Source organism: Lethenteron reissneri, chromosome 25 (assembly GCF_015708825.2).
Source record: "Lethenteron reissneri isolate LAM-NWPU_2019-01 chromosome 25, ASM1570882v1, whole genome shotgun sequence".
Taxonomy (NCBI): domain Eukaryota; kingdom Metazoa; phylum Chordata; class Hyperoartia; order Petromyzontiformes; family Petromyzontidae; genus Lethenteron; species Lethenteron reissneri.
This window is the reverse complement of record NC_083803.1, coordinates 16,658,093-16,679,471: the sequence shown is the minus strand read 5'-3', so window position 1 is coordinate 16,679,471 and position 21,379 is coordinate 16,658,093. Positions and strand designations below refer to the sequence as shown.

At 53.1% G+C, this 21,379-nt stretch overlaps 1 protein-coding gene across 5 annotated transcripts in view; it reads right to left on the bottom strand.

Annotated features, from left to right (window-relative positions):
• Positions 1 to 21,379, bottom strand: part of EHBP1 (EH domain binding protein 1) — an 85,338-nt gene that overhangs the window by 49,572 nt on the left and 14,387 nt on the right. For 2 of the 5 annotated variants that reach the window (XM_061559536.1, XM_061559538.1), the window contains exons 3-11: positions 17,914 to 17,971; positions 14,545 to 14,640; positions 13,858 to 13,911; positions 7,931 to 8,112; positions 6,487 to 6,626; positions 4,992 to 5,096; positions 4,045 to 4,188; positions 2,988 to 3,510; positions 872 to 934 (exon numbers count right to left, since the gene is read on the bottom strand). In XM_061559536.1, coding sequence (XP_061415520.1) covers positions 872 to 934; positions 2,988 to 3,510; positions 4,045 to 4,188; positions 4,992 to 5,096; positions 6,487 to 6,626; positions 7,931 to 8,112; positions 13,858 to 13,911; positions 14,545 to 14,640; positions 17,914 to 17,971 — 1,365 coding nt within the window. The remainder of the gene's footprint in view (positions 1 to 871; positions 935 to 2,987; positions 3,511 to 4,044; positions 4,189 to 4,991; positions 5,097 to 6,486; positions 6,627 to 7,930; positions 8,113 to 13,857; positions 13,912 to 14,544; positions 14,641 to 17,913; positions 17,972 to 21,379) is intronic. The other 3 variants (XM_061559537.1, XM_061559540.1, XM_061559541.1) reach the window with 3 other exon arrangements.

Sequence of the window (21,379 nt, the reverse complement as noted above, 5' to 3'; positions counted from 1 at the left end):
ACCAGCCCCCGTACGATATCATGAGTCTGCGAAACCACTTACAAGTTAAAAGCAGAGGCATCACCACCACCCAACAAGCCGCTGACCTCGTGACACCATCGTCACAGCGCACCGGCACACCCTGGCATCCCTCACTGGGCCACAGAGAGGAAGCTACCGCTTCTGTTGCGCGACGAGTTTGAATAACAACGCAGGCAAAGATTCTCAAAAATCTGACACCAATGGCACCACCGTTATAATTGCAGTGTTAATTACATGCACAATTGGTCACAATATCAAGCTTCGAAAGTTTGCAGAGTTATGAATTTGGGAGGTAAGATGGTTCTCACTTGTGTCAACTTTAAGACTAGTTACATTTTGGGAAACCGGATTTTGCTTGAGTGCACACATTAAACATTAAAATCATTGATCGCAGGCCAAAGAATCAGAGAATCAAAGCTAACAGCTTTCTCAGATGGTCGCTCTTGCTGTTAACCAAAGCCAAGTTGTAGTTTACCTGAAGAGTTAGGATGTCAGCTCTGTACTGAACAACGTTCAGTCTCAGGGTTGTTCTTTTTTTGCTATAAATGCATTGAATTATTTTAACATATTCGTTTGTTACATGCAGACAAACAAAAGTGAGTGACAGACTCCCTGCAACTGTCAATCAATTAAAACGAGCTCCGCTCTGGGGCAGGTGGGCCAGGACAGGTGTGCGCACTCGCTCCCCCGTGGCACAGAAAGCGTATGGCAAGCTCACACGCACACACTTGCAAACACGCGTGCATGCACACACATGACCACACACACGAGCGTGGGGGGGAGGTAATGCTGGGACGTTGACGCGCACGTGGCCCTCGGTGTCGGGGCGCCCCCGGTTGGGGCGACTCACTCTGCTGCGCCCGAGTCAGCCGCTGGGCGATCGCCAGGTGGATCCGCGGCGGGGGCGGCAGCGCTGTTGGGGGAAAGAAACCCCGAGACGGACCCACGCGGTCATTCCCCCCCCTCCTCCTCCTCCGTCGCAGCTTCGCACGGCGTTCCGTGGCGCGCGGAACGTTACCACCGACGCCGTCGCGCTGCCGCTTCGTGGCGCGGGCAATGAACCACGCGAGTTCAGCGGAAGTGAAACGATGCGTGGGGTGGGATGGTGGAGCTGTGGGTTAGTGCACCGCATCCCCGAAGCAGTGCCGAGTTTCTACTCCTGACCATGACCAGTACCGTGTCGGGCGATGTCTAAGCCAGTCTCGGTCAAACCCCGGCCCCTGCCCCAAACCACATTAGCAAGCTTGGTCAGGTATGGTATAAAATAATAATTATTATTACTTTCATTAAACTGCTGCAAGTTTCAAAGCAACCAGAGAGGTTAGTAGGCATGTGCACGTTCATAAATTCGCCTTTCGACAGAAAATCGATTGTCTTGCTTAACAAACACAAATTGAATTATGTGCGTATTCACAGATCGCTTCATGTATATTCTAAATCGCTCAAAGACAAAATATAATCCAAGCTTGCAGTGAACACCCCCAAAGCCACCACAATGCGGTTGGGAGCGACCGGCGACATCTCCACGAGCTACTAACCCCGCCGAGTCGGCTCATCAGCCAGCTCATCAGCCAGCTCATGGGTGATGGAGCCGACTCCATCGCCGTCAACCCACACGGTTCACCCCGGATTCTTGTACAGGGAAATTGAGTTCCCAGGTCCATACGGCGTACAGCCGTTCCAATACAGGCAAAACTTTGTCTATTTGTTTGTGTTTCTCCCTTGTGATGGGACTTTGTAGGATTAACTTTGAGATGTATAAGGGCACGGGGTGACTGAATTGGTCTGTAATAAGGTCGGCACTGAAAAGAGGTTGACAGGTATGGGTCTCGTGCCACGTCTGTCTCCTCTCATCTTCTCCAGTCCTGTTCTAGACTGAGCGTACTAATTTATGGACACCGTATTGGAACGCATCCGGTTTGCAAGGCGTATAATGTGGACATTGTGAGCTCAAGCGCAGCCGAACACGGCGTCTACAAACATTCTCACCGTACGTCATATGGGTTGAGGACAATGAAGCAGTCCTTGTTAACAGTCCGTGTCTAAAACGCCGCCAAGTAGTGAAACACCAAAGTTGTTGCAAGTTCATTATCGGTAATAACAAGGCACGCACGATTATTGCGCACGCCTTTTCGTACAGTATCACTAGTCTTCTTCCTTTTGTTCCGATGTCATAACTAAAAGGCTTTATTTCACGTTTGCTCTTGCATGCATTCTCTAAAGGGTATTTGTTTTGTCACCACAATGGCGTTTTTTTACAATTGCATTGCTCATTTTCCTGCAACAGGTTATTGCAGTACGGCTCGTCACAAGGACCCCCCCACAACCCCGCCTCATCCCCGCTCGGCGACCAACGACAGCCACTTATCGCACGCGGCGCCGGTGCACTGGCGACGCGACGCTATTGCCGAGTGGCCCACGGGAGCGGAAGGCAGAGTGGATATGAGCGTGTGACCGACGCTTGCTCGCAATACTGCCCGGACAAACCAGTTCTGCAGAGAGACCAACATGTGCCAGGATATGTCAGCGCATAAATAAAATAAAAAAAACAAGTCGACTTCGTGCAACTAAAACTATAACCCACGAGGTGAAGGTTAGAGAGAGTGAGTGCGCAGGGGGGCAGCATGAACAGCAGCTTTCACGCACCGATACCTGGGGGGGGTGCAGCGGTGTACAGGGTCAGCCACTTCCGCCATTGCCAAAGTAATGCGCTACGAAGTTTCAACGCGTCGAGCCTGAGCACTGCCATTCGACGGTGTTGCGGGTGCGCGCTAGCACACAAACAGGAGTCCCCATGCACGCACGTGTGTGTGCGTGTATACAAACACACAGTCCAACATTCACCCCAACAGACTCAAAAACACACTCACTCACACACACCCCCTTACACGCTTTGACACTCATCCCCCACCCCACACTCGCTCACTCACTCACGCCCCCGGGCAGGTAGGGGTGCCGCCACTCACTCGTCGAGCTGCTCCGAGTCGTCGGCCGCGCTGCCGTACAGGTACTTGCTCATGTCGACGGCGCTGAGCGCGTCGCGCTTGCGGCTCGGCTTCTGGGGCGTGGCCGCGGGCGAGGACGAGGGCGTCACCGTCGGCACGGGCGGCGCACGGCCCTTCTCCGGCCGCCTCTCCGGCGTCGGCGCCGGCGCCGGCACGCACTCCTCCGCCTCGTCCTCGAAGGGGTTGCTTCCACACTGCGGCGGCGAGCCGGCCTCCTCCTCAAACGGGTTTCCGCCACCGCCCTCGTCCGCCCCGTCCGGATCGCCAAACGGGTTCTGGGAATCGTCGCCGCCGCAGTTGCCGGTGGCGTCGGGGTGGCGATTCGTGATGGCGGTGGCGGTGGCGGTCGTGGTGGAGGTGGTGGCGGAGGTTGAGGAGGTGGTGGCGGGGGCCGGGGTGGGAGCAGAAGTGTCGCTGCGATGTGGCGGTGGCGGAGGCGGCGTCGATGACGCGGCGATCCTCGGAGGCTTGAGGGGTTTAACCTCTGTGGTTTGACAGACGAGAGCAGAGTGAGCAACATGGGTTCCAGGCAGACAAGTGAAGCATCAGCTGTGAACACTACAAGGCATATTCAAGTTGACATTATTTTGTTGAAATGTAGGCCCTGATGAGCTCTATTTACAAATGCAATGCAGGGGTTCGTAGTACAGCGCCATTCAATGTTATCAACATTCATCAACAATTGTACTAATTTGAGATTAACTCATGCTTCACTTTTAAATTTTGAAGCTCATTTGATAATCTATTTTACTTGAAATTTGGAGTTAAATGTTCAATCCTTATATTGATGATTTTTTTGCAAGAATATTTTCTGACCTTTCATCTGTTAACCTTTCTAACGCGCATTCCTTTTGACCGTCCTCGCTACACGTACGACACTTACTTTGTAACACAGCGTTCGCTTAAACAAACCTTAAGCGTTAGAGGACCCTCGCCTGGTTTTAAATAAGTTGATCGATCGATTACCTGATGGAATGAAACACCGAGACCGACCCAGCTCCCAACCAATCAGCCTCACCTTGCTGCACCTCGACCACTGAGGGGGGGGCTGGGGGGGCGGGGGGGGCGGCGATGGCGGCCGTTGCTGCCGCCGCCACCATTCCAGACGGCTCCTCCTCTTCATCGTCAGCGTTATCCAGGAAGTTCAGCTTGTTGATGAGCTCTGGTGGCGGGGCGATTCGAGGTGCCGAGCGGAGTACAGTGGCACATTTGAAGGTGGGGAGGGGGGAGAGGTACATTCGGGTTGGGGAAAAGATAATCGATTTAGATCTTAAGTAAAACGTCCACATTTCCCGCCATGTGAAACACGTCGAATGCCAGTCCCGGCTGAAAAGGTGCCACGGGTCTGTCGGCGCAAGCAAGGTCTCGGAAATGAGACGCCACTGAGCAAAGCGAAGCGGGTGGGTGACGTCGCAACGGGACACGGGGTAGCCAGCCACGAGAAGCAAGGGCACAGCGCACGATGCGGCATGCCAGGCAACGCCTCGGCCTCCCAGGACGAGGAGAAGATTTCCAGCGACAACGACGACGACGGAGCGGGCACGCGAGCATGCAAGCACGAGACGGGCACGGCGGGTGGCAAGCACGTCAACAGCCGGCAGGCAAGCGGTTACACAACTTTTGCAGAGAACGGGAACCGGGCAGGCAGCAAGGGTTCAACGAAGGGGTGAATCGAGTGGGAACATTTTCACGAAGGGATCAATGCACACACACACATGGGGAACATCAAATATCCATCAATTGATCGACAAAGTTGGCAGCATGTAATAGAGGGGCCCAAAAGAAATCCACGGAAGTACCATCTCAATAACCTAATTTTTTGTAGGTTAACTGCAATCATCAAAGCGAGTAAGGACTAGGCAAGTCAATGGCGACTTAACAAGCTATCGGTGGTCATTCCATATGCCGACAACTCAAAAGTATGCTTCCGCAGATTTCCATCGGCTCCGGTGACAAGAGGAAAACCTTGGGAGGAGGTGGCAAGGCCGGCCGAGTGGGGGCCCTGTTTAAAGGAGCCCTGATCCTTGTCGTCCTCTAAGCGGCAGAGAGCATTCAGCTGGTTTACTATATCTAGAGGGGAGAGAGGTGACGGACAGGCAGCACGGACACGCAAGGGGCGTGGGTGGGCGAGGGCGGGGCAAGGATCGTCGTGCGGGTCGGGGGGTGGGAAAAAGGGCGCGCAGGTAGCAACGGTGGAACCATCGCAGCCATCGACAGGGAAAAAAATGGGGTCGGGAGAAATGCAGGGAAATCGGCATCGCGTTGGACAGGGAAGGGGCGCGGCTCGCTGGGGAAGAGTGCGGCAGCGCCGTCGGGCGGTGATAACGAGGATGTGGAGGGTCCGGAGTGGGTGGTAGTGGGGAGGGGCAGGGGGGGGCGATGCAGGACGAGGGGAGGGGAGCGTAGGGCACAAGACGCAGGAGCCCGGGGTGACGGGAAGAACGGGGCGGGCGGCACGGGGCAGCGGCGGAGGAAGGGGAAGCAAACGAGGGGAGGGGGATCGAGATCTCCGTCAATCCCTCATGCACGCGGAACGGTCATTCGCCTCCCGCCACTTGTGCCCTGTGCGAGTGTGGCCAACCTCCGAGCCAAAGCCGTCGGCCATCCTTAAATAAGCGACGGCTTGCACGCTGCATGCAGTCACATTCCGCGGCCCAAAAAACAAAAACACACGCGTGCGCGCGCACACACACACACACACGGGCACACAAACGCAAAGTGAAATTGCCACATTCTGTTTTGCGTGCGGACAGCGCGCAGAGCGCAAGGCGTGCCGTCCTCCGCACGCCCGAAGCGAGGGCAGCGCCGATGGGAGACAGGGTGAAGGTTCACGTGCCCGCCAGATACGCAGCACGCACTGTACGCAGCACGCACTGTACGCAGCACGCAACCGCGGAAACCTGTGAAACTGGAAGGTAACTTAGCGGGCGTTTGTCAAGAGGCAACACTTTAGGGTATTGTTGGAAATGATGAGTGCAAAACGACGAGAGGAAAAGGACACTCATTGCAAATGACTCCACCAATGCCGAGGCCGGTGATACCAGCTGGGGCGTCAACGTGGCGGCTGCTTGCCATGTTCTTACGGAAAAAGCTAGTTTGCATTATCATTCCGATATCCAATGCCTTAACGCAAAACTCCAGGGAGAACATATTCAAATTACCTAATTGAGGGGTACGGCAGAGGTCGCAAACGGGTTTTGATTCCTTACCCGTACCCGGCCACACCAGGGTCGCAAACGGGTACCCGTACCCTACCCGATACCCGGCCGGGTACGGGTAGCCGGGTATTGGGTAGGGTATGCGTATCGGGTACCCGATTGCAACCTCTGGGGTACGGGCTGTTGTTATCACCGTGACATTTCTTCCATCACTGCACAAAACCGTAACCGCCTCGCGTCTCAAAGCGTATTGCTGGTGGACTAACGCGTCGGGCCCGGCCCGGGCGGCTCGGGTGTCGCACCTGTAATCTTGGCCGCCTTCTCCTCCTGGTCCACGCGGCTCTCCTCGTCGTCCTCGTCACCCTCCTCAAAGTCGTCCAGGTTCCCGATGTCGGCCTGCTTCATGCTCATCAAGCTGGCCAGGCTCTGCATGTCCTCGTCCCTGCGTGCGTGCGTGCATGAGCGTGTGCGCGCACAATTTAATTGAACATTGTCGTAGTCGTTTTGTTTTTTTTAACCCCAATTACATGCCACTCGTGCCCCTTGCACAATGTCACAAGATTAATATATCGCGCAGCGAGCAGTGAACCGCGTGCGTCAAGAGAATGGCCCCCTCGAAAGCTGACTTCCCACAACTACTTCAAAGTTACCTTTTAATAAGCCTATCAATCCACACTTGGGGGAGAGATTTGTTTTACATGCCCTGCAAACAGTGTTCGTCACACGTCAGTTATAAACTGGCATTTTGAAACAGCACTGGAATAGGCCGAATGAATTCACAAAAACAAACTTAACGTGTCGTTTAACGTGCAATTATTACAGACTCAACCGAGACCATCCGCTTGCCGTACGTGGGAAGCTGGCTTAATCGCGCGCGGCTGAAACCCGGATTCAAACCCAGGAACTCGGCGATGCCGGACTCAACGCCGTGACGTGGCCGCGAGCGCCGTGAGCCACTCGGCCACGTCTCATTGTGCTCTCCCCCCACACACCCCCGCCCCCCAATGCCCCCGCCCCCCCACCCCGCCCCCCACTCCCCGTGGTCAGGTTAATCCGGGAACCCAGCAGGTCACCTCTCTTCTCTCGCGGCGTCTTTCCTCGCACAACTCTACTTTGCAATTCCCTGAAAAAAGTATCCTTCCCCCCCCCAAGCGCTTATAAGCATGGTCAATTCAAGAACCAGGGAAACTCTTATCTATTGATGACGTTTTGAACCTTTGGGTCTGTGTTCAACAACAGAGTTAAAAAAAATATTTAGAAACACTGCAGAAACTACCCACGGTGAGATCTAATTCGTACATCTGTGAATCATTTTGTAGCTCATCGGATTCCTCCAGTCTAGATACACATTCTGATTCCGTACAGCGTCGTGCTTGTGAAAGATGACCAAGTCGGGACCACAGCACTACACTGCAGCCTCGTGCCCGCCCAGCAGGGGGCAGTCTCCCCCATGGAGCCCGATTCAACTGTGCTGACATGGTGGGTGCAACATTCAGCAAAGACGTCACGTGGAAAGCGTTACAGACCTCTTTAACATCACAAGCCGCACCAAATAACACTCCCATAACAGGCAAAACGCGGTGGAGCCGGTACGCTTTGTCGCTCAAGACTGAAGCTTGCAATCATTAGGACGAATCGAATTGTTCAATTGTTGCATGCCGAGCACCGTCGGCCAACAGCACCGAACGACCGCGCAGTGACAATGGGGGGGGGGGGGATGAAAGGAACGCGCGCGGGTGTACGTACGTGGCCTTGCCCTCACGCAGGAAGATGCAGGAGAGCGACAGCTGCAGCGTGGCGGCCACCACCTTCTTGCTCAGCGGCTTGAAGCGCAGCTTCACGTCCGTCTGCGTGGGCATGGGGCTGGCGTACTGCTTCATGTTGATGTTGGCCGACGCCAGAGCTTTCCGCCGGCCCGCCGACGACTCCTGCACGGACGCCGCCGCCACATCGTCGCACAAGAGACATCCGCATCTTCATTATCATCATCATCAGCATCATCATCGGCAGCAGCGGTAGCCGTGATCAATCCACTGCTGGACGAAGGCCTCCTCAAGCGACCGTCATTTCCAGCAATGCTAACGACAAAAGACAAGTCCGTCGATTTATTTTCTTTGCCTTGCAAAGTGGAGAGATGAGAATCATTCATACAGACACAATTACATGTACCGCACCTCAAATTTAATATTTTCCCTTGACTTAAAAACTGTTTAAGCCTCCTGGTAATAACAATAAATTATAATAATACTGCTGGACGTAGTTCCCCCCATACCATGTTGGTCATTACGACTGTTTGACCATACTTCACCATATCGGTCACGAGGATTGGTTTAAATATCACTCACTCACCACTTGTGTCCGCCACGCTCCGAAATCCAACTCAGATCACTCTGTTTATAACATAGTGCGCCAAATAAGCAGATTGGATTCTTATTTTTCTTGCTCTTACTTCAAATGATATTTATTGTCGAACAGATCTTTTAAGAACAAAGCAAAACGTGTAACCTTCATGTGGCAGGCAAGCGACGTTCCATAAACCCGGAGTGATTTTGACATTCGGGCTGTTTCTTCAAGGCTGTGTGCGCGCGCTAACCCAACAAACGCGGGCTTGAAAAGCGACGCTCGGGTGAAACGCGGCACCAGGAGCCTGCACGTCAAATCTCGCCTGCGTCCAGCGGGGCGATTTGCGAGATATCGCGCGATGACGGAAGAGAGCGATGAGAGACAAGCGTTCAGACGCACGGGCGGACAGACGCAGAAGCGTGACGCCCATAACCCCCGCACCTCATCTCCCCTCCCCCCCTCCTCATCATCTCCACACTCAACGGCCAGCAACAGAATAGACCTCACGCCGGCACTCGCTTTGCATTGTGCACACCCCATTCATTTACTTTCAACGCAACAATACCGAATCGTTACCGAATCGATACCGAATCAGGCGTGGGAGCACGCCGAGAGGGGGAGTCCCATTCTCAAACAACGAGACCGTTGCCCTGCTAAATCCCACAATTAACACTCAATCAATGTGCAACCATGAAAACAGCAATGCACGCCACACACAAGCAGAATTGTGGTAAAGCCAACACCTCGGAGGAATGCGCGATGACCCCTAACCCCCCCCATCCCCCCCCCCCGCACCTTCTCCCCCCCTGTCTACAGTACGAATGCCGTTGCAAAAAGCGGCCGTGGCAGCCGTTAGCGTAAAAGCACTCCTCCTCGGTTTGTGCATACTTCCCTGGGCTTAGGATAACAAGGCAGGCGCGTTGACAGGGCTGAATTACAGGTCGGGCCGGACGGAGGAGCAACCAGCGCGGCTGCGGCGGCGGAGGAGCCGTGAGCCGGTGTTGACAGCGGGCAGCAGAATGGGAGCTCACCGGGGCCCACAGAGGAGGTGGGGGGAGAGAGGAGCGGGGGTGCTGAGGAGGGCGGCTCGGCGTGCGTTGACCAATAGAATGGACAAACGGGGCAGCAGAATGGGAGCTCACCGGGGCCCACAGAGGAGGTGGGGGGAGAGAGGAGCGGGGGTGCTGAGGAGGGCGGCTCGGCGTGCGTTGACCAATAGAATGGACAAACGGGGCAGCAGCAGCAGCAGCAGCCCGAGAAGCGGGAGGAGAGGGTTGGTGGAGGCAGTCTGGCTTCTGAACCTCGTGGAACCAAATCGGTTGCTATCGAGGAAGGATAAATCCTTGCCCGGTTATCGGCAGAAGAGCAAATCCTGTGTGCAAGCCTCACCACGGGACTCTCGACTCTAGACAGCAGAGTCGTCGGCACAGAGAAGACAAAGACCCACCACCACCCACCCCCCCAAACCCCCGTTATAGCCTTCACAGACTTTGGGGGCACCGTTGAATTGTAAGACACCATCCCACTCACAGCCACACACTCACGAGTAAGGTTTGCTTACAGATGAGCGTCCAGGAAAGCTTAATAAACGGTGACATCTCATTGTCCAGAGCAAGCAGATTAAGTTGATGAAAACGGTGAATTATAAAGTCATCGTGCGACCACGTGGAGTGAGAGGATATAACAAATACTACACACATAGGTTAAGTGTTCCAATGAAGATCGCATGGAGCATCTGAAAACTACGTGTGGGTTATCAACTTTTTTCGGGATACCCACCCCCCCTTCAAATGAACACGTGTGAATTAGTAATTTGATGAAGGAATAATTTGGCTTAAACGGCATGGGCTTAACAGCCATATAAGACGCAAGCAAAAGTTGCCTCTGATGGCTACAAGCTTAAGACACAAAGCAGATGCGGAACCAATACAAACTCAAACAAAAGTCTTTTAGGTCACACCTAATCTGCATAGAAAAGCAAGGGACAATAAGCAGCTTACATTTCTATATTTGACATCTTCACACAAATCCGTGAGCCACCTGTGGTACGAATACAGAGGCCAGCCGGTTGAGGGGGAATTTCTCCACGCCTTGCAAGCCGAAGCACGCACCACAAAAGGCAGGTGATGATTTTAACGTTTGCAAACACTTGTATTCATGCGCACAAACCGCTCCACTCTGTCCTCCACGAACCCGGACCTGCCAACAAAACCACGGTGGGGATCCCTTTGCACCTCGGAGCCAAGCCGAGCGTTTGCGACGTTTGTGTTTGCGATCGCCAAGGCGTTCACCTAACGAGAAGCGATAAAAGCGGATTCCATTGTTTTGTCACCTTGTCTCTTTGGTCAACTTTGCCGAGTGAAATTTAATTCGTGATTACGTGGAACGTAATGTCTGTGACATAACAAACCCCCTGCCCACCCAACGCATCCATCACCAAATGGGCTCTAAAGGCTCTTCTCGAACTGTCAAACATAATCCAAGTTGCGCTCCCACCAGGGCCCACTGCGCAAGTGGGCCGCGCGCAAACCGACTCACTCAACACCGCCGAAAGAACGATCGGCCCAAAAGCGAGAAAACAATAAAACGATAAAACTCCAAACGCCGCTCAAATCAAGAGGAAAAAAAAACGTTCCTCTCGTTCGAATCTGCCCCCACCCTGCAAAGGTACACGCGCTTCCACGTAACCTTAAACTCAACCCCAACACAGACCTACGCCGACGCGAGTGCACACCAATCGCGCACGTCCACACTGGAAGGGTAACCAGGCTGGCTGTGGCGATCGTCAAAACAGGGCATCCTGCGGCGTTGACGCACTCCCGATCGAGGCAGCCGGCTCGGATCTTCTCAACCGAGCCTGGGCTCGACTTGCACCGAGACACCCACTTGTGGTTCCGAGCTTCCTCGCCACGATCTCTCAAAAACAGCTCGGTGGCGAGCAGAATGAGCATAGTCCAACAGCGACGAACCAGTTTCTCGTCAATAATCCCCAGCACCTCCGCAAACCCGGTTCCCCACGTGCAGCCCTTCCTTGCCGTGGCTGGGCTCTCCAGGGCCGCTTTCAAAACATAACAAACAAGGTCATCCAGGAGGTGGATCGAGAAACTTCCCAAGAAGTGTGAGGGGGGGGGAGAAGTTTGAAATTCCAAGTTTTTAATAGTTCCCTACAAATAAAAAAAATTACAAATTTCAGGGTCTCAACAAGGGGGCTGATGATCCTTATCACACCGCTGAGGTCACGCGCCTGTCCCGGATGCCCCAACGGAGGGCAGAGGGGGCATCTGCGACAACTCAAACTGTAAAAGCGGCAGACAGATGCAGGCTGTGACGCGTATTGTGGAGGAGGATTGCCTCCGAGCAGACTCCTCGGGAGAGTGAGAACACCGAGCACTGCGGACGATGACGCCGTGGCCTGGCCCTGCCAAACAAGTGCGTACGCTGCAAGAAGAATGAAGCCAGCCACGGAGAGCGACCACAGTTGGGAACGCGTGGATGCCTGCGGATTCCCCGTGGCAGACAAGGCCAAGAGAAGCAGCTGCAGCATGAGAGTCGCGTGCGGTTATAGGACATTCAAGCTGCTCAGGACTGAAACACGAAGCAGAGAGTTGCACCAGCAATCCTCAACAAGAACGATTCACATATTCAAAGCACCCACGTTGGCCCAAATGAAAAATGTAATTTGGCAGGAGCCTCCTGGAAAAGAGTCACGTGACTCAGTGAGGCATTCCGGGGCAAACAGGAATGGTGATGGAAATAAAAAGCTTAAGCCAAAGAATGCTGGCTAAAATGCCTGCAAGGGAGAACGATGGTCACGGAAACCCATGGTGTCTATTCTCGTGGCTGGCTCCAATGCGCTTGCTGCTCAGCAGAGGGCACATTTGAGCTATTTTTTTCAACGACGTAACATTTAGGAGGTTAGGTTTCGTTCCAAGACAAGATTCTCGTAGTGTACTAAGATAAAGTAATTCCTGTCGGAGAATGCCAGGTTATTTGCAATCGTGTCAAATTAAGCCCAGCAGCAGAGGAAGCCGAATGGCACAGACGCTAGGGGAAGGGCCCACAGCACTTGTGATTTTATGAGATGGGATGATTTTACAGACGTGCCTTCGCTCCGCAGTTCAATCTGTACACGTGACACTTACAGCCCTTTGGCAATCCACTGCTGGATGAGAGCAACTCCACAGCATGGTGGTGGGGGGGGGGGTTATTTATCCATACTTTGTCACAGTTGTCACTGCGGATCGGTGAAGAGCAGACTTGGGACCATGGAAGTATAGCACAACAGCTGCTGCTGCTGCTACACTGCCTCCTACTGGCAACATAGCCGCACAGCAGCCTGCAGTGCCCGACTAACGCGTGTGGTGGGCACACATCCGAAGCACTACCCAGGCTCAACCCCAACATAGTGTCCAATGTCTAATCAAACTGGACACGGTGCACAGCGAATTGGCCAGTTCAATACAAGTGGGTCACAAACTGTAAGGCATCTTCCCTCAAGCCACACATTTATACAGCTGAAGAGCCACTTGCTGACCATGGCCTCAGCAGGGGTCTGAGGGCCTCGAGTCTCCAATGGCTGACAGATCGAGATTTGAAAAAGGGACGGAGAGTGTTTTTATTTATTGTTTATGGTATTCCAAGCAAGTTTCCACCTGCCCCTCCCAACCACAATCACGAACCCTCGATCCCGATAAGCTCCGCAAGAATTCGAAACAAAGCAACTTGAAAGCGCTGCGTGAAAAAGTCGGCGTGTAAAAATTAATCAGTTAAAGCCAATTCTTATCCTCGTGATACACGCAGGGTAAGAATCGATTCCTGATATTTACGATCTATACCAACGGTAACCTATAATTTTATTGTAGGCTTGATGAATTTATTAAAACAAAATCTGTCGGATATATTTTTATAAAAAACATTTGTTTTCCTTACTGTAGAATACAGCTGTGCGCATTTGGTAGAATAAGCACAGACATCAGGAAAAATTATTTGCCAGCCCAATAACAAAAACCACTTTCATACAGCGTTGCTACCCCGAGCTCCGATGCTCACTGGTGCCAACAGCCCCCTAGTGGAACAAGCGTCCTTGACAAAAGTAACAAAAGGACAGGAAGTACACACACACACCCGCCATACATACACACCACGCCACAACACACCCACCCTACACACACACCTACCCTACATACCCCACACACACACCACACACCACACACACACCACACACACACCACACACACACCACACACACACACCACTGCCGGTTACACTGGGAGTGGAACAACTGCCAGTGCAGGGAGAAGCAGGGCAGGGCTGAGAACGTGGCGACTCACGTTCTCGATGACGAACGTCCACTCTTTGTCTTCAAACTCCTCGGCGTGAGGGTCCTGTTGGTCGCATGCAGGACACACGCACACGCGCACACGGGCAACGCACGTTGTGTGTTTGTTGAACTTCTTGGCACCATATGTAGCCAACCGTGCTAATCGGAGGTGCGGTTCGATTCGCCCACGAGGGATGACCAGGGCGAGAATGAGGCGCAGCCCTGTGTCTGCGTGGCGTCGACGGCTTCGAGTGGCATGCAGCCGTCACGCTACAATTTGTGGTCAGGCCGGGCCACTGTTTTCATGTTTTACTCAAGTCGATCACGGGATTTTAGCCAAACAATGTATCGAACTACGACCATCCACGAGGTGTTCTTTGTATTTGAAACAAAGAAATAGCTGAATAAAGTTCGGTTTCCATGACAAAAAACATTCGGCACTGCGGCGGAACCCGATTTAAACTTTTAGCATGAACATATTTCAAAGTATTAATATGGAAAGTATACTCCACAACAATGCATTCATACGAATCGTATTGTTTCAGAGTTAAGCATTAAACGCAGCCACATCTCCAAAATCAGGCTTAAGGACTGGCATTGCAAGGGCTCCAATTTCAATCAAGGATGTAAATAACAAGTGTGCAGAGTGGAGGGGCACAGTGGGGGAGCGGGGGGGGGAACGTGGCACGGCGCTCACCTTGAACAGTGTGACGGTGATCTCGATGTTCTCGGGCACAGGCCACACCACCACGCCACGGTACGTGTTCTTGATTCCGGGCTGCCAGCTGTGCGCCTACACGAGACACGAGACCATTCGGAGACCGCAACGAGCCATCGGCACTCCCGGAAACAATTTCAAATCGTACGGTGTCCAGATGCAATTACACATCTCCAGACGATATGCAAAACTAGAAATAAATAAAATTTGGGTAGGGGGGGGGGAGTTTGGGTTTGGGGCAGGAGAAGAGACCAACACCAAGACGCAGCCCAGGAGGAATAACCAGAGCCCAGAACAGACAATGAGCCCCAGGGCCAGTCCCAGTCCCAGCCCCAGGGCCAGCCCCAGGGCTAGCCCCAGCCCCAGTCCCAGCCCCAGGGCCAGCCCCAGGGCATCCACTGCCAGCACGTCACTACTTACAGCTCCTGGGGATCTGGCCATCATGGTGCTGTTTACAGGGTCAGACCTAACACACAGCACACAACTAGTGACTCGCGTGTTTTTTCTTATTCTGTTGAACCAGTGAGCGGATAACGGTTGTGGGGAAAATTATATACGTGAATATTACATTAATAAAAATCAGTAATAATAAATATTTGTCAGAAAAAAAAGATTTTACCACGTAAACTACTTATTTACGATGCAAGTTTCATCGTCGATGCCCCAAAATACCTAAAGCGGAGCTTCAAAAGCGTTGACCTGAATTAGGTTTTATTGGACGGGTTACTTTCAAGCGCCCCGAGGTGTAAACAAACTCTAGATACATTCTCCTCGGCAGAAACACAATTACGGTAGGTCACAGACCTGCGATGAGACGGGGCATCAAAAACAATCACCGCGAGACAGTCGAGGGAGACACTTACCCCTGAAGGTTATAAATAGCAGGGTGGTTGTGTGTGTGTGCGCGTGTAAAGAAATTGATTCGTAAATTTACGAGAGGCACCAGACCGACAAGGTCCGATCCGTGACATTAAATCACCACCGCTCATCACTAAAGAGCGCCGGGTGAGATCGCAAAACGGACCGGAGGGTGCCGTGCTGCAGCAAGCGAGCCGGGTGACGTGCTGCGAGCAGCGATAAATCCCGCGGTGGAGTAGACGACGCTACTGGACAAGGAGCACAACGGTGCGAACATCGAGAGACAAAAAAAATGACCCGGCCTCGCATCACGACGACGACGACGCCGCCGCCGCGGCGAGGGCCATCAGGGGCCCTCGGGGGAGAAGTAGCGCCACTCCTCGACGGCCTCTTGAGGCTGTCGGCGCTGCCACACGCGCCACGAACCCCGGCATCGCGGCCGTCCCCTTATCGCCGCGGACGGTGTTCGAGCGGCGCCAGTGTCGCGCCAGCGTGCTCCCACGCCAGTACCACCCCCCCCCCCACCACCCAAAACATCAAATCAGCAGGCGCGGCGGAAATACGGGGATGTGCGGCACTCATGAAATTACTCTCGTCTAATAGCATTAACGGCGGCCGACTCTGCACCTGACAGGCCTCTGCGGTATCAGTGAGCGACGCGAACATCGGTGAAACTATCGCGGCGTAATTTAGTTACGTCGATTGGTATTCATTTGTGCATTATCTCTGTAATGTGCTTGAACGTATCGAGTGGTTGTCAATTGGATAGCCTCTTAGCAGGCCGCATGGCAAGTGTTACACATTGCCATTCACCCCTCTGGGTGTTTTAAAGCGATAAGGCCTCTGCCAGATTTTGTACTCTGCTATTAGGCCATGCGCGTTAATGACGGCGGTGGTGAGGTCACTTAAGCCTAATAAAGAAGGGAAATGTTTCCTTCCTTCAACCCTAAAAGCAAGCTACCCCGAACACCGGCGCCACACATCACCTCTAAGAGCAGACGCAGGCATCGCGTAAATTAGAGATTTAGTGCGGCACGTGGCCTTTGAGAGGTGGATAGCTTCTCGCGTTGACCGTCAAGTTGAGAAATTGAGCGCGTTTAACGATTTTCAACTAAAGTGTCTGGTGGTGTAAGAGGGGCCAGCGGTTTACTGCCTCTTCCCTATACCCCGCATCCGAGGGGCCGACGCTTGGGACATCCTCGGCTAGGGCGAGCCTACTCGTGATTTGTTACAATTATTTGTTAAAATAATGGGGCTGGTCAAAGGGTGGGCGTGACAGCATCGAGGTGGAGTCAGCTGTGCGGGGGGGGGCGGCGGCGGCGGATTTTTTATTGCGATCGCACGAGGCGCAGAAAACAAAAGCACCGCGGGCTCGTCACGTTCGCAAGCGTCGTACGCTTTCACGCGCGCAAGTACAAAACAACACAGTTGGGAGCACACCGAACCATGGGCACCAGGATTCACCGTACAAATTATAAACGTCCCCGTTAGCAATGGATCGAGCCAGGTGGCGATGTGGCCAGAGCACCGGAAATGAAATCGCAATCAGAAGGTCGGCAGTTCAAAATCGCAGTTGGAGGGGGGGGTGACTCAGTGCCACATCCATCTGGGAGAAGATAAAATCAGTAGCACTTCACAGGAAATCAAAATAGTGGTCGCCCCATAGGGTGGGGATCAGCCATGACCGTGAGTGTGTAGCATGTCCACCACGGAGATGATCGCTGTCCAATGTCTCGCCGGAGGACGAAATCTGGCTGCTTTTAAAAAAAAAAACGGCACGACAAACCTCGGGGCCAGCGATGTCTTAATTTTGCGACGCAAAAAGGAAAGTTGGTTTGCGAACTTCCACCGAGACCGGGGACGTGCTCTCTGAAAGCGTAAAACCGTAACACCCCGAATCACGTACGCTCTCTGCTGTAACAGCTGGTACAAGTCCCCCCACGGAATCGAGGCCCACACAGCGACTTGGCTGCGGATGTGCTCGGGCCGTGAATCACCGCCCTGAATAAACCGCCGCGCGCATTGCTGACAGACGCCCTTGAAAGTCCAGCTTCGCTCTGGGCCAGGACGAGCGGCCCCAGGGGATCGTGTGTGCGTGTTCGGCACGGAGCTTTGCGTTCCCTTCGTGTACGGGGGTTACGGCGGGGGTGGGGAGGAGGTAGGCGTAGGTCTGGCCGGGGGGTAGGCACTCTGGGTGTGCAGCACGCGCAAAACTGTACCAATGGAGTGAAGGGGAGAACACGAGTTAATGATACACAATATTTTTTAAAAGGCAGCCTCCTAAACGAAATTTACCGTCGCAGATGCACGCACTTAAAGCGATAACTGGCTGCACGAGTGGCAGGAGAATGCGCACTAACGGAGCCACCTCGCATGTCGATCGAGCGAGAAGCAGCGAAACCTTAAACAGATGCACGGTGGAATGCTACGATTACAAAAATGACACGAGGAGAGCACCGCCAACCAGCAGCGCACGAAGGTTCCGCTCACCTTGGACGACTTGCGCCGGGACCTGCGCGTCCACACCACCACGAGCTTGTCGGGCTGCCTGCGGGAACACCAACCACACGGCACTTAGCCAACCTGGGCCTCCGCGGCACAGACACGCCGAGCGAAGCGGCATCGCGACGCGGGAAGGGTTACGTGTGGCGTCCACGTGGAAGGCACGCGCGCTCGCCGTACAAACAAGCGGGCAGTTGACTACAATGCCCATACCAACAGGTACTTATTTCAAGCAAAAATAGAACATTAGGCGAGGATTGCTGCTGGCAGAATTATTTCCTGCTGCATGCAAACTGGCTTACCAATTTCAAAACTATTTTTTCCAATCCCAGAAGATTATTTTAAAAGTTTCATTAGGTGTGACATTTTCAGCAGAGTTGTACATTATGTAACTGCTCTAAGTCACGTGACATATTTCTCACATTGACCGACTCTCGCGTATTTGGCTTCACTTATTTTGACGGAGACTCAATTGAATAATGAGCTCCCGCATTTATGAGCTGCTCCCTGTGGAGTTTGTGGCTCACTATGAGGTCTGTGGTCAGAAAACGTGCTTCCAGGAGCAAATGCAGCCTCATGTTCCGAGGGCTTAACGATGACAAATGCACTCGTAAACTCAAACACAGTTTACGTCAAACACACAGAAGTGTTGGCGTCAGTCACCCGGTTTTCAAACAAATGAGTGCGGACATCATTCATTATGGCACCGCAGGTGTAACGCATCACAATCACACCAGTGCACAACGGACAAAGCACCTCCATGTAATTAATGAATTAAATTAGAACAATTATTCCTTCGTTGAAGACAAACGGCCATGGACGGATGACAAACAAAAAAAACAAATAAGACTCCGAGAAATGTTCTATCGGCACCTGCCACAAACGAGACAGCGGCAAGCCACCAGCCCTATCGACCGTTCCGTGGTTACACGGCACAGCGCCTCGTGTCGCTGTCGCGGCTCACGAATCAGCAGAACGCCACTACGACGAATCGGCCGCACGCACCGGCCTGGGCTTTACCGCCCGCCCGCGTAGTCCATGTACAGGTGCGGCGGACGGATCCGACGTGGCGTGTGGTTGAGCGAAGCCATAAATCACCGAGCGCCAGTCACGCTTGTCACGTGCGCACATCAAAACCAGGCTCCGCACACTCGACTAAGTCGAGGTGGAGTCAAGGTTAAGCCCTGCGATTGACAGCAAGCCGTGGCTTTCATCTGCAATTTTTAAAGCAATTGCTGTACGTCTACAAAACACAACCCCAAAGCGCCGGTGACCTTTAATTTGTCATCTTTGATTTTGCGAGAAAAACTTAGAAAACCACGGTAATGTGCGGCGTTATCCCCGTTGCTATTTAACGCGTGCCAAGCTCTCCTAATTTACGACAGCGGCGCATGGCAACGCCGCGGTGTCCGCGCCATCTGCTTCGTGAGAGACGGCGCACTTTGGCATTTCCCAAAACATGAATTTCGGAGGCAGCTAAAGGGAACCGACCCACCGTCGACTCGTCACGCTCCGTTCCGGCGGCGAACGTGCCGACACCGCGAGGCCAAATTCCTAAATGGGCGAACGGATTCGTCCGGAAGCTTCCAAACTTAGACAGCGAGAGAGCGCTCTGGCAAGAGGGAAAGAAATATTATCCGACTTACACGCTCACGTGGCCCAAACGTATAAAAATAACAAAGCAAGGCAATTGACAGCTGTCACCTTTAAATTTACGCAGGGCATTTGAATCCATTAACGGCACCGACAGGGACAACAAAATGTGGTAAACTTGGGACTGGGCTCGTGTTTAAGACAAGTGGGCATTTAAATCAGAACCGCGGGTGTTCAAATCGCGAAGCTGATCACACCTCGGTCTACGTGACACCGCAGTGACCGGAATGGAAACGGTGATGCAGCAAATATTGACACCACCATCCCTGCCTCATCACCCACGTGGTGCTCGTCCCAGGCCAAGTTACGTGCCACACTTCACTTTTTATAACCACAACTATGGAATATAATCTCGGACGCACCGATGAGTCGCGCTAAGGGAAACCGGTGGCGTACGAACACACGGCCACGTTCGCCGCTCTCCGGCTCTTTACAGTTTCTGTTTGTAGCCAACACTCTCCACCCACGCATCTCCCTTTGACACCACACAAGTGAACCAATGTAAGCGAGTTCAGGCCCCTCTCCTGGGGGGGGGCGCAAACTCCAGAGTAACTGTGGCTAACATCCCTAGAGATATTCAAGATTTGATTCCAGAACACAATCTGTTCTGTTTAAACTTTACGATCTCATTTTACGTCGTGCACTTCGTTTGGACTATCTCCCTCGTTTGTACTGCTCGTGTGCGTCTGTATTGTGTTGTTCCTTAGTACTGTCTGCGCGCTCTCGTTTGTACTGTCTCGATGGTACCATGTTATCTGTACTCTGTTGTCCTCCTCGGTCAAGTTTGCACTGCCTTGTTCATTCCAACCATTAGTTTTAATGAAAACAGACTTTCATGCAAGTGTCGTGAGCATAAAAATCTATGATCAAATCGACGAATTGTCGCGTGCGTACTTAATAGCACAGGGCAGGGCGCCAACGGCCCTTACCTACAACCACCACGGCCGCAATTTCTCGTTCGCCGTTTTGGAACAATAATTTTAAGAGGTTCACGCTGCACGGCTCTCCTCGGCAAGTTGGGACAAGAAACCAACTCGCGAGTCCCCACCAAACAAGCGACGGAAATATTTCCTTTGGGATTTACGTTATTGAATTGAGGCGGCAGAGAATAAATAACAATTCCGTGCGTTAAGAAGTCACCGGCAGCATTTCAATGCAATGAGTAAGAGCGCTGATCCTTTCCCCCACACGGAGCACTCTCACGTGAGAACTATGGGGAACTCGGCAGAGCATCTTGCTTGAAGGCCTTATGTGGCAGCGGGTTGCAAATGTTTCTCATCTGGAATGCGGGCCGTTATGATGACTGCGCCCGCACGCATCGGTTCTGTCACGCGACACGTGCGAGCGAGCGTAACTCTGAGCACCATTTCGCACGAGGAAGAAGAACAAGAAGTAGTAGAAGCGGCGCCCCTCGACGCGCCGCGCGGTGGAGATGTTGCAGAAAAGCCACGATGGTAGATTCTGACCGGAAGAGGCCAAGCACTCGTCGGGCGAGCAAGTCCTCCTGGCTGCAGCTCTCACGGCCCCCGAAAAGGTGAACCCCGAAAAGTCCGGCAAAAATTCCCCCCACGACATTTTCAAGAGGATGCAGTATTTCGCAACATGGCAATTAACGGAGAGCGTTAGCGACGGGACGGACGGGGAGGGTGGAAGAGATGACCCGTCTCCCCACCCCCCCCCCCCCAGAGGTATTTATCCCACCACAGGCCATAGGGCGGGAGGAGTTTGTGAGCGAGCAGAGGCGCAGAAGAAGCGCAAAGCGCCCCGTTGGGGTAGAAAGTGACGAACGAGCTGGACCCCG